At 42.0% G+C, this 14,133-nt stretch overlaps 1 protein-coding gene across 2 annotated transcripts in view; it reads right to left on the bottom strand.

The window, feature by feature from the left end:
• Window positions 1-14,133, bottom strand: part of LOC126163105 (putative inorganic phosphate cotransporter) — a 328,093-nt gene that overhangs the window by 283,976 nt on the left and 29,984 nt on the right. For both annotated transcript variants that reach the window (XM_049920037.1, XM_049920029.1), the window contains exons 4-7: window positions 5,129-5,216; window positions 4,482-4,705; window positions 4,248-4,397; window positions 1,001-1,133 (exon numbers count right to left, since the gene is read on the bottom strand). In XM_049920037.1, coding sequence (XP_049775994.1) covers window positions 1,001-1,133; window positions 4,248-4,397; window positions 4,482-4,705; window positions 5,129-5,216 — 595 coding nt within the window. The remainder of the gene's footprint in view (window positions 1-1,000; window positions 1,134-4,247; window positions 4,398-4,481; window positions 4,706-5,128; window positions 5,217-14,133) is intronic.

A 14,133-nucleotide genomic window follows, 5' to 3' on the forward strand; every position in this document is an offset into this window, starting at 1 on the left:
CACCCGGTTAACAGTAGGTCGACATCGCAATATACGTCTGATCTGTCTTTCACTCAAACCATTCTGACGAAAGATGACCTCAAAATTGGCTAAGTCAGCTGACAAACTCTCGGGGTCCGAGATGGCATGGCCCCTGTGAACCAAGGTACGGAGCACCCCTTCATGCGCCGGCCGCTGTGGCCGTTGAGGCCTAACAACGAAAGTACAATTTAATATCCGAAAAAAAAAGCGCGCAGGTTTCAAAGCTGCAACTCTGAGGCACGTTCCTCCATAAACAAATTGGCAATGATAGCAGACAATAGGCTTCCCATCGCAACTTCATCTGTCGGCTCACATTATGGCCATTCAACAAAAAGTGAGTGGAAGTCAAGACATGTCGAAATTGGTTCGTTACTTCAACACCAAAGCTAGCCTCAATCAACCGTAGCGAATCAGACAGAGGAATGCGAGAGAAGAGAGAGAAAGAGACCTCATCCACACTTAATATAATATCGTATTCATTCAATCGCACTTCCTCTAATTGACTTACGAAATCAATCGAGTTCTTAACGTGATGCTCACGCCGACCTACTACAGAGCTCAACAGAGTAGCAAGGTGCTTTACAGCGCAACCTGTCGAAGCACCAGCATTACTCACAACCCGACAAAAAGTGTGTAGATTCCGTTACGTATCGCTTGATTGGTGGAGTTATGCCTTGAAAATGGCAGGGTGTGCTCCAGTCGAAATACCGGTGGTTTTCGACGACCACCAGGCTGCATACATGTAAGTTATTGGAAGATTTTCATACTATTTGCGTAACTGTAATTGTTATTTCTTAGGTAACTATGATGTAAAAAACGGCACTGCATATATGAAACCGTGCTCCGATGTAAGACAGGGGCTGATGGCCCTAATCATAGCAGGTTAAATAAATAAATAAACTTTTCGACTTTCTTTCCTGTAATTTAATGACTTCTTGTGCGAAAACCGATACATTGGTATCTGCACATACTTTCTTACCAATGGAGTTGACCACCTTCCTTAAGGCCCCCCTGCTGAGGATTTGCTTCTTCTCTACGCTGTTGACGATCCAGCTGGACGCAAGACTCAGGACAATATTAGCGACGTACGGCAGCGCAGAAAGTAATCCGTTCTGCGAGAACACACATCAGAAAATTTCAGCTGCAAAATGTAAAAATTCTTATTGCATTCCACAGAGTACCTCATAAGTCAAACCCTGTTGATAACGTGTTACAAAACCTTAAGGAACTGTGTACTTACGTGACATATCACACTGAAAGAACGGAGATACTTAACTGTTATTATTACGATCTGACCAACTGAAATCGAGACTCATACTACTAGGCCACTGTTTTGCAGTCGTCAAGGATCCGACAGGGTCGCCAGTCCAGGAGAGTCGCTGCAGGCGACGTCCTACTGTTAGCAAAGGCACACGCGTCGGTCGTCTGCTCCCACACCCCATTAACGCCTAATTTCGCCTAACGGATACAATTTTCGTACGCCTCATACTGATATCTGCCGTTATTTCAAGCAGAACTGCTTGTCTGTTAGCACTAACAGATCTTCGCAAACACCGCTGCTCTCGGTCCTTAAGTGAAGGTAAGCCCCCACTGCGTTGTCTGTGGTGACAGGTAAACCCTGGAATGTAATATGAATTTCGGAAGATTAAATTCCTTAACGATTTCCGAAATGAAATATTTCATACGTCTAGCTCCGCCCTCCGTGCGGCCATAATCACGACGGACGCCTTTTCACATGAATCATCTCAGCACAAATGATAGCTCCTCCAATGCATTGCCCTTCTATTCCTTGTGTCCGCTATACTATCGGCATTAGTGTAGGTGCATATTGCTATCCGATGACATTTGTCATCTCAGTGTACATCTCCTTTCGAGCCAGTCAACACAGCTGATACAATTGTGACGAAACAGTACGTCATATTCATCATCTCTCGGTACTTGGAGTGTGACATGTCCATTATAATTATCCGGGCTGTTATGCCGTGGTCGGTTGATTAATTCTGTATGAATTCCCAACGTTTGGTCCCCGTCTGCGGAGGACATCTTCAAGGGGTTCTGTAGCTCGATGGAAGGTCCAACACACCCACTGGCTCGCTACTGACTGCCGCTAAATTCCGTGTCCGCGCGCTCTCGCGCCGAGGCGCGACGTCACGTGTTTTGAAAACGTCAGTGCAATTGGCCGCTGTCCGCTGCCGTCGATCGTCGTTGCCATCACCCAGTAGTGGACGGGTGGTACACATCTTCTTCAACACCGGCATCCATATACCGTTTAATTTCACGCCCTCCTCCTTTCGATTGAAATTATTAGGGTGTGTGGCGATTTCGATTGCCTCCCTGTAGAGCCTTTCGTAATATCCGCTTGTAGCCGCTAGTACTTGCGTCTCCTCGAAACGAATATGGTGGTTACCTGGCTGGAAAGCATGCTCCGCAACAGCTGATCGTTCCGTTTCTCCTCTTTTACAATTGCCCTTGTGCTCTTCCAAACGTTTTGAAACAGTTCTTTTATTGGTACCCACATAAACATCTCCACAGCTGTACGGGATCCTATACACTACAACTTTTTCCAATGGTTTGCCAGCGTCCTTGGCAGGCTTAAGGTATTCCTGTATCTTTCTGGTGGGCTTGTAAATTACGGTAATATTCCGATTCGTCAAGCTCCTCCCTATTCTTCCCGTATATTTTTAACAAACGGCAGGAAAAGCTTAGATTTTGCAGTAGCCTGTACGTCACTATGATTTCTGCGAGTCTGTCTCAACGCACGTTTTATTTCGGCGGACGAATATCCGTTCTTCATTAGTGCATTGTGGAGATGTTCCATCTCAGCGTCGAGCAACTCAGGTTCTCAAATGTTTCTAGCTCTGTCCGCTAACGTCTTGATAACACACCGCTTCTGTTGTGGGTGGTGGTTCGAATCCCGGTGCAAATAACGGTCCGTGTGCGTGAGTATGCGGTATACTGAGTGGCCCAAACTACGATTTTCTAAAAACAAGCAAATCGAGGAAATGTAATTTGCCGTCTACGTCCTCCTCCATTGCAAACTAAATTCTCGAGTTTATACTATTCAGATGTTCGTGGAACCGACTTAGTTCCTCCCTCTCCACAGGACAAACGTGTCATCCACGTATCGGAACCAAACATTTGGTTTTTTGCTGGCAGTACCTAAGGCCTGTTCTTCGAATTTCTCCATAAATAAGTTTGCAATTACAGGACTTAAGGGGCTTCTCATAGCCACGCCATCCGTTTGTTCATAAAACTGTTCATTCCACTTGAAGTATGTGGTCGTCAAACAACACTTAAACAGTTCTGAAATATCGGCAGGAAAAATTCGATCCAGCTGTTCCAATAGATCATTAAGTGGAATGATGGTAAACAGCGACACCACATCGAAGCTGACCAATAAGTTCTCCGACTGGACCACTATGCCATTCAATCTGCTGATGAAATGTGTCGAATTCTTTATATAAGAACCCGAACGGCCCACATGTGGTTTTAACAGCATAGTCAAAAACTTGGCTAACGAGTAGGTGGGCGAACCAATGGCACTTAGTATCGGTCTTAACGGCACATTTTCTTTATGAATTTTGGACAATCCATAAAGCCTCGGTGGTACAGACACCTTTCTGTACACTCTCTTCAATGGAGGACTTTTTTGTTAACCGCGTCACAGTTCTAAGAACGTTGTTAGTGGGGTCCTCATTCAGCTTCCTATATGCTTGCGGATCCAGTAGATCAGCAATACATTTTAGTATCACTTGGAGTACGACACTGGGGAATTCTGTTGTTCGACTGGAATGCGCTACATTCACAAACAAATGGATGACCCTACAATTAGAAAGTATAATTTTTTGAAATTTCTTAAACCAGTTTTCTCTCTGAAAACGGAGTGCAATTTTTTTATATCCAGGACATGTTTATTTCACTGCATCGTTAGACGAACATAAGCTCAAGATCTGTGATATGGACTGCCAAACGTTGGTGGGCCGGATTGGTTTCACGATGATTCATTCTTTGACTATCAGTAACAGTTTCGGTAATCCACACAACATCTGTAATTTTTCAGACTCACATACAAAGTTACTAGCAAAGTCGAAAGCACGCCAGAATACTGATATGTGCATTCGATCAAACAGTGGAGAAAAGCACTCCACAATTATTTTCTCAGCTAACAACTACTGCCACACTTCTTACACAAAAGTACAGTTAATGATGTAAGCCGTTTTACTTACAGATTCAATGTCAAATCCAAGAACATTACTTAAATACGTTGGTGTCTCTGTCAGGAGCGTGAAGAATCCCCAGTTCTGAGTCATAGTGACTACTACGAGAGAAAATACGGGCAGTGATGTGAAAATCGATACCCACGGCGTTGAAAATTTCTGTAAACCACGTACATAAAACTGCCTCAGTAATAAAATATACAACAAAAATATGTATTTCATAATAAATAGCTTGTATCTTACCTCTTGTTCACGTGAGACATCCTTGCAAGATTCTTCAATAAAAGTAAGTTCTGCTCTAGAAATATGCTTGTGTTGAGATGGGGTATTCTCTCCAAACCAGAATAAGATCGCTCCACAAATGATGGAAAGTCCACCAAAGAAGTAGAAGATAAATGGCCACCCAACGGCGCTCTGAGCTATTGCTCCTGATGTCATCATTGCTATTACTGTGCCCAGCTGATCGCCTAAAGTAATGTCGAGAAAACAATGTCATTATAGCTTCATTTTTAAAGAGAAAAGCTGATCGTTTCTCGAAGTCCACTCCCAAAACTAAATGAATTACAGATTAATATTTATTGAAATCATGATGCAGTTGCAACCAACTGGTTGCAAAGTTATATCATCTTCAACCAGTTTTGATTGTCAACAGTATCATATTCGCAAAGCATACCACACTTCAAGAGATTAAAGAGTACCATGCTTGAGACATTGAAGAAAATAGAACTCTATAATTCTGCAACTGCACAATAGTAGAATGTTTCTCAAACTTTTCACTGAACTAATAAGAGGTTTCTCAAAACGATCCATACATCATTCACTTGCATTGCAACTATACACACATAAAACCATTACAAGCAAATTAGAATGCTATACTGAACATAAGTCACCTGAGTAAACAGCAGTTCCCAAAACAGCATTTTCTTTGGGTGGGATCCATTTTGCCAGCAAGGAATGTGTGCATGGGAATACCAAACCCTAAAATAGCAAGGAAACTTATGGTAAACCAAAATTTAGGAAAAAAAAACATCGTAGCACTACTGCCACTACCAGAGATGAAACGGATAGTTGTTTGGCTGGATACCAGATGTCCGGCCGGCCTGATAGCTGAATGGCCGGCTACTCATCGGTCCGATATTCGGCTGACGGCTGAACATTTCCGTGGAGCATGTCGTAATGAGTAGTGTGAGCGAGCTCACAGAGGTCAGGAGCTACCTTAAACCTAATGACATATTTCATTTTCTAATTAGTACTTCAGCTATGAAAACGCATTTGACAACGAAAAAACCCGATAAATTTCAAGCAATTAATAAAGTTACCGCCTCCCTCGGCGCTTCATCGTCTTGAGCCATCCCACATTACAAATTCGTCTTCAACATAGAAAAAAAGAACGTTTGAAAAGCAAATTGCTTTGGGAGGTACACGAAGTAAGAGGCAAAAGCATTTATTATTTAATAGCAGATATGATTGCAAAAAAAATGGTTCAAATGGCTGTGAGCAGTATGGGACTTAACATCTGAGGTCATCAGTCCCTTAGACTTAGACCTACTTAAACCTAACTAACCTAAGGACATCACACACAACCATGCCCGAGGCAGGATTCGAACCTGCGACCGTAGCGGTCGTGAAGTTCCAGACTGTAGCGCCTAGAATCGCTCGGCCACTCTGGCCGGCCATATGATTGCACTAGACAATGAGCCATTATCTGTAATAGAAAGGACCGGACTTGCAACAGTGGTAGAACCAACTTTACAACTCGGCTGGAACACGGAGCTCTTGCTGTGAGGTCTTATCAGAGTTATCATACAGGAGGAAATACAGCAAAGAAGCTTACATAACTCCAGTGTGTTGGGTATAGTGGGACAGCAACACATTTTTAGATTGTAGACACCAGATCAGCAACTAAAATGGGTGTTTATTTAGTCGGTGATCGGTTCTCAAACCAACCAAGGTTTGCTAAACAAAATGTTCTCCTAAATAGCAGTGACCAAGATGTGCACATAACCTTATAATACCAACTAAAGTTACCGTTGGTTAACGAAAGTAATTTGCGACCATACGCATATGAACTCACTTTGTTTACTGCTGTTTTGACGAACATTTTACTTGGAAAACATTGGTTGGTTTGAGAACGCCGTATCCCGAAACCGGTCACCGACGAAATAAACATCCAGTTTAGTTGAAACTTTGGCTGTCTCCTTTTGCGTCACCAAGAGGCTTAATTCCTTCGCAGATCGCAGGGACGTTTTCCAAGGAAGTTGTTCAAGAGAGTGAGTATAGTTCTTCTAGATGTTCCACCCATTCACTTCAGAGGATTATAAGTGAGCCATTCAAGATCCAGTCTATAGCAGAAGAAATAAATTTGATGTCTCACCAGTAATGTTTGATGGAGAAGTGAGTTAAGCTTTTGAAGTCCTTGAAGAAATTGCGAAAATAAGTTCTCGTCTCTTCTGCATATCTAAAGTAAAACTACATGTTGTGGCATTAAATAAGTATTAAGATAAGGCAGAAACAGCAGAAAAAGACCTCCGACTTACAACAGCCTAGAGCCTTATTAGAAGCTTGATTAGAAAGTCGTTTCAGCTCCTTAAATAAAGATCCAAATAACTTGACTGCAAACTTTCTAGACCCAAGATTCGACACAGGTTGCTTGGGGATTGTTGAAACTAAAAGAGCTCGAAAGAAGATCTCATAGGAATTTTGAGAAGAATTTTCCACCAGTAGCAGGTCGTCTCAAATTCCAGTTGAAGGAAGTAGAGGAGACAAGACTGAATCAACTATGTCTCGCAAAACTCACGACACGTTTTGGGAGTCGGTAAATGAAGATAATAATAGTCATTGAGATGCACAAGAAACAGACACGATTGCCAGTGAGATTAACTATTATTCGAAGACAGTTCGAATCATTCGCAATCGCGACTCTAATTTGGTTGTCAGCTAATGCGACGCAGTGCCAGTATTTGACAAAGCTGCCAGAATTTATATTTGAGTACCTTGCAACAGTATCAGCGTCAGCAATAGTATGAATACTAATTTATTCTTTTGTTAACATAAATTTTTTCTCAATGTTTTTATGTGAAGATATTCCAGTTTTGTTTGTGTTTAGAGTATCTTATATGTGAATTAAATAAAGTCGATTTTAAGACATTTTCATAATTTATTGAAAATCCACTAGCCTTCAGATCTTGGCCTACTGGTTGGTATCCAGCCAGACAGTAAACTGTGCCAGACAGGCCTGATACTAGATAGCTGTTGCATATCCGTTTCACCTCTAGTCATTATCATTCGACCTTAAGATAATGATTTCTACTTCTTGTTGTATTAACACCAAAAAAGGATACTTTGCGCGTCACGTAAAATTATTTACAGTGAAATTCTCACTTAATATGAAACAAACTTTAAGCTCTTACATCTTTGAATGAGGTCATCAACAATAGTTGCATTTTGGTTTGTTAGTTGGCCTACATAAGAATTTAATGTTTAAATGAATGGGGGTAGCTTTGATTTAACACAGATATTGTTGCTATGGAATCATATAATGTAATATAATCATTAAGAAATAACACACGAATGTTTTTAAATTTTATTAAGTGTTGGACAAAGAAGTTGGTGCAAAGACATTGAATTTCACCTGACATTTAACATTTTCTTACGACACAACTTTCAGAATTCTTGCAGATGCACCAACAAATTGAAATTTACAAGAATAATTTTATAAAGTATAATGTACGGAATTTTTTTAATTTTTTTCTCGTATGTGGGTTGTACAATAGACCGGTAAAAATGTATGAATGTTCTACAAGTTTTTGGTAAGTCACCGAATGAAGTCCAATGATTAGATATCTTTGATCTCATTTTCTTAATAATGACTTTTTGTCACTTCCGCCCTTTCTACTCAGTTGCAATAAATTTCTTATGTAACTAAAAGAAGGAAGTTCGTTTGTAACTGAAGATAACTTATGAAACAAATTTGCAATGGTAAGTTCTACTAATTCTGTTACCTTTAGAAGGAGATTTATAAGAAGTGTAAGAAGTTTGACACATGAAAGATAAAATTAATCAATTTATTCTAAGTAATTATGATGTTTCTTTATCTTTAGGTAGGTGTGTAGATGATTCACTTATTGCATTTGGGAATACTAGAACTGTTGTGAACATTTGAATGAAGACATTTTGCATTTTGAGTTAAACATATCTATGTAAATAAAAAACAGTTGCCGCGTGTATGAAAGATCATCAGTTGAGAACAACTCGAGTGATGTGGCTGATTTTTTTGTTGTGTTCACAATTGTTGGGACAAGGTTTGTATGAAATAATATGTGTGGAAAATCCACCGGAAAAGCCGGCAATTTCGATGGTATTTTTGTATGCAAATCTCTGTGAAAGAAACGTGCCGGTCGATTTGAGTGCTCTGCTGTCAGTTGATTTCATAAAATAAAATAAAATAAAATAAAACTACATTGATATCAGTTCGTGGTAATATGGTGTGCTGCAAACATTTCATTTCAGTTCGTGGTTTATTTCTTTGGAAAAAAATGCCACATATCGACTGTCGTACCCGCAAGGCGAATCAACTGCATGGCTGTCGACTCAATGGGACTGACGAAGTACGTAGCCAGCGCTTGGAAGCAAACCGGATAAGAATTTCTCGAACGCGATCCATTATGATTCCGGAACAACGGGTACAGTCGAGTTCAATCCGCTCAAATAGATCTCACGCACGTCACCCAACCAGACGGCAAACCGTAATAATTGACGTTGAAAGTTTCGCGTTCAGGTACGTCGCTGATGTACTGGTCGACTTCGGAACAATGTCTGTCAACATTGCAATGCTTTGAGATTTCGAAACGAACCACCAGGATTATGTTGTGCGATCGGAAAGGTCAAATTACCGGAATTGATACCACCACCAGAGCCACTGGCATCATTGCTTTCTGCCCAAGAACCTCCACCGAAGAATGTCTTGCAGAATATACACCGATCAGCCGAAACATTACGACCAATAGCCAGTACGTCCATCTTTGGCACGGATAACAGCTGTGCAGGATAGTGGCGTGGAAGCAGTGAGGCCGTGGTAGGTCGCTGGAGGGAGCTGGCACCACATTTGAAAACAAAAGTCGCCTAACTTTTGTAAATTCCGGGAAGCGGGGCGCTGAGCTCTGACGCCATGTTCAGTCACGTGGCCGATGTATTCGATCGGGTGATATGGTGAATTGGGGAGCTACGACATCGACTGAAACTCGCCACTGTATCCCTGGAACAAACTCATCACACCCCTAATCTTGTGACATGGCGCATTATCTTGTTGAAAAATTCCACTGCTGCGGGAAACATGATCGTCATGAATGGGTGTACGTGTGTACACCCCTTCATGGTGCCTTGCATGAGCTCCACTGGACGAGTAGATTGCCCCGTGAATATTCCCTAGAGCAGAATTGAGCCGCCGCCCGCTTTTCTCCGTTCCACAGTACAGATGTCAAGTAGGTGTTCGCCTGGAAGACGACGTATTCGCATCCTCCCATCGCCATGACGTGGAAGGTATCGGGATACGTCAGTACATGTAACGCACTGCCACTGTGCCAACGTCCAGTGCCGATGGTCACGTCCTCATTTCAGTCGTAGTTGCCGATGTGCCATCGGCCATGCACAAGCATGGCTCGTCCGCTACGGAGACGCATCGTTAGGAGTGTTCGGTGCAGTGTGTGTTCAGACACTCTTGTACTCTGTCCAGATTGACGTCTGATGTTAGTTCCGCAACATTTAGCCAACTGTCTTGTTTTACAGGTCTGCCCAACCCCACGACATATGGATCTGGATTCGCCACTTGTTGAATACACTCACCACAGCACTCCTCGAACACTCGGCAAGTCGTGCAGTTTCCGAAAGGTTCGTGCCGAGCCTCTGGGCCAACACAATCTGCCCTCCCTCAAACTCCTCATTCCAAACATGGACAGCACCCTCACTGATACTACAAGCACTGGGGTTGTGTAAACAATGAAATAATAAGCAACCAGTTGCATATAATTTAATTTCTTGACTGATTTCGGGCACTTAGTGCCCTTCTTCAGAAAGTTATGCCTTCTGAAAAAGGGCACTAAGTGCCCGAAACCGGCCAAGAAATTAAATTTCTTATATGCAACTGGTTGCTTGTTATTTCTTTATACACGACTATAGTTTCTGAAGAAGTAAAAATTAATAAGCCGTGCGTGTGTCTGACTAGCAGTCATTCCTCGTCAGGTGATGCTGCTATCGCCAGGAAGGTTTTATATCGGTAGTAGGTCACTGGCCATAATGTTCTGGTGACCAGAGTACAAAAGTACAACAGTTCATTCCAAATGATATCATTTCAGGTGAATATTATCGATTAACAAGGCTTTAACCCAATTTTAAGGGAAATTCTTTTTCAACTCAATCCCAGATCAAGTACACAGACACATCACAGAAACATCAACTATTCACAGAGTTTCACCGAGATTCATAAAGTAATAATTTCTCTTCATATTAACACATCATCGAACAAATTCACCATCATGCAGAAACATTATTGCCGCCAGTAAGTGCTGATCCAATTTTCTTCAGATTTATTTCCTCGGAAACCCTAACGATGAAATCAATCAGCGTTGTGTCATCAGTCGTACGGTAAAGCGAAAGATCATTACGCAAAAACAACTCTTACATGAACACAATCAATTGGTCAAATTGTTCAAGACTGCAGTAGAAATATTTCCTTCGAATGATCACAAAATAGTGATCACACCAGACAAAAGTTCAGTAAACGAAAATGAAAGCTGCTTCAGTACGCCGAGGCTGAGTGAAGTTGCCATTGTGATTGTGGGCGAGAATTTGGTGTCTCACCACATAATGGTTTGCCGAGGAGAGGATGGGTATTATTTTTTGATTAAGATGATTAATCCATTAACGGATAGCATGATTCAGCCATTATCCGGTACGTAGCAATGTTGCTATTCGTGTTTGAATGCGATACCTAACAAAAATTCTTTATTCACTTACAGGTCAAGAAACAAACGAAAGAGGCAAAGCATGATTTTTTATGGCCCCCAATTTGGAGAATCTTTTCATTCTCCATACGTGATCTTCATCCCACTGTGGGCCATTTAGCTGTGCACCTGCAGAATGGACAAAGTGTTTATTTCTCAGCAGCAAACGCAGTGCAGAGATCTAAACGACCACCGGCGACAACGCTGAGAAGCACATGCGCAAGTGATCCATTTGCAAGAACACTACTTTATTCGGAGACACCGAGATATTTCACGTGGAACGCTTCATCAAAAAAACTCCGACGTCGGAAACAGTTAAAGCCTGCTCCTGGACACGTGAATATACAGAGGGGTAAAAAAAAATGTATCCACTGCTTAAAAGTCCATAACTTACTAACTAATTGACGGAGTTGTCTCATTTTTGGTGAAAGTGTAGCTTAATGTCCAACTTAAAGACATCACTCTAGGTGTTCGAAATGGTCACCGTTCACACCATTCACACACAAATGATGCTGCCGAACTGCAGCACGAACTACCGACTGCAACGTGTTCAGTTGGATATTTGCACATGAATGTACGATGGATTCTCGAAGTTCATCCAATGTGCGTGGTTTTTGTCGATAAACGACGTCCTTTAGTGTTCCCCACAAGTAAAAGTCTAGAGGAGTTAGGTCTGGGGAACGTGGTGGATACTCGACAACACCTCTACGGCCTATCCATCTTCCTGGTAGATTTTCGTCGAGATACGCTCTAACACGATTTTGGTAGTGGACTGGGGAACCATCTTGTTGAAAGTAAACTCTTCCATCTCCATACTAGTCTCGGATGGCAGGTAAAATGGATGTCTGAAGCTTCTGAAGGTACACCTCACCGGTAACTGTACCGTCAAAGAATAATGGCCCAATCAAGCCCCGGTAAGACAAACCACACCACACATTTACTCCTGGCAAATTCACGGCATTGTCTACATGGACGTTCGGATTTTCCGCGCCCAGTAGATGCAATTGTGGCAATTTACTGCACCATTGAGTTTGAACTGTGCCTCATCAGACCACACATTCATCTCTGCAAACTCTTCATCGTTGCGTAACATGTTAGTAAACCACTCGCAGTACTCCCTTATACGATCTGGGTCGCCGTCGTTCATTGCGTGTAGCAATAGTGGGATGTAGCACTTCCAATTTGCTGTCTTCAAAATTCGCCGAACACTTGAGCGACTCACTCCAGTTTTACGGGCTCACTGTCTCACAGACTTCTGTGGTGAGCGAGTGAATTGTTGTAACACACGACGGGAGTTAGCTCGACTTGTTACTGTTACAGGTCGTCCAGATCGTTGTCTGTGTACATCTTTAACACAGCCTTCGGCTTCAAATTTGTCTCGAATGCGACGAATCATTACGCGTGTCGGTGGCTCTGTTTGATACACATTTTGCCATTGCCGTTGAACCACATTAATTTTTTTTCGTACTTAAAATACCATTTCAAAATTGACTTCCTTTCATCTAATGCAGGCCCTGCACCAGTCATGTTTACTCGAGTAACTAGGTGCAGCTAAGAACAAAACACTGACTATCTAGCGACTGTAATCTGACAAAACAAAACAACACAATACAACGCTTGTGTGGCGATTGCCGGAACTACAAACTATTGCACTGCCAAAGATGAGACAACTCCGTCAATTAGTTTGCCAGTTATGAACTTTTAAACCGTGGATACATTCTTTTGGACCCCCTCTGTATATTCATCCGACGCATTGGGACGCATTTACACATTTCATTCGAGCAATTATGAATGTTCCTACCTGCGTTTGTTATTGGTTAGTGTTCGTTGACCGACTTCATTTAAATTCTTAAGTACTGTCAAAAGCGAGTTGTGCGCAGTATATCGAGCAGTCTGTCAATCATTGTATTTGCTCAAGGATGAGACTCATTGGGATCACACACTCGCTGATGCTGTTATTTCGTCTACAGATCAACAAATTCGATCACTTTTTGCCATCATCATTCAACGCTTATTTCAACGATCCCACTTCATTTGTGGAACAAAATCAAAGACGATATAGCTGAAGAAATCCTCCGTCTAGTGACTACGATAATAGAGAATCACGAACTTGAATTTTACGCGGAGATCCAAAACGAGGCGTTAACTTCTGTAGAGTGTTTGCTCTGGCAAGATGTTGAACGAATCGCCCCATGCACGATGCATTCAGTCGAGAAATTCAACGACAACGGCAATACGATCGAGATGCTTTGAGTCAGTCAGCGCAAACACAGGTCCAACTTTTGAATCAGCAGCAGAAAACCGCGTACGGAGAAATCTTCTTCCTAGATGCACCTGGTGGAACTGGTAAAACGTTCCTAATTTAATATACTTTAGCTTCTATTCGGGCACAAAGTCAAATAGCGCTGGCCGTGGTTATCATCTAGGATCACTGTCAAAGTGTTCGAGGGAGGTCGAACAGCTCATCCTGCTCTCAAACTGTCACTGAATTTGTAAACTATAAATGAATTGACATGCAACATTGAAAAAAATAAGCAGTGGCTAAAGTACTACAGGATTAATCATTTGGGATGAGTAAATGATGTCGCACAAGCGAGCACTGTGGACACTCGATCGAACGTTGAAAGATTTGCACAACAATCTGGACGTCTTCGAAGAGACACGTGATAAGTCTCAAGCTAACAACGAATATGCGAGTTCCGTTACGAAATGACGGTGCGCCGGAAGTGTTTTCCAAGCAACTGGCGGTGGAAAAATTCCGGTTGACGCTTCCACTGGGCTCATTGCGTTTCCACCTAATTTTTGTCAATTCGCAACACTGAACGAAGATTGGTAACGAAAGTGTACCCGAATACTTCTGAAAATTACAAAAGCTATGGATGAGCGAAACAACCATT

The sequence above is a fragment of the Schistocerca cancellata genome, chromosome 1 (assembly GCF_023864275.1).
Source record: "Schistocerca cancellata isolate TAMUIC-IGC-003103 chromosome 1, iqSchCanc2.1, whole genome shotgun sequence".
NCBI lineage: Eukaryota > Metazoa > Arthropoda > Insecta > Orthoptera > Acrididae > Schistocerca > Schistocerca cancellata.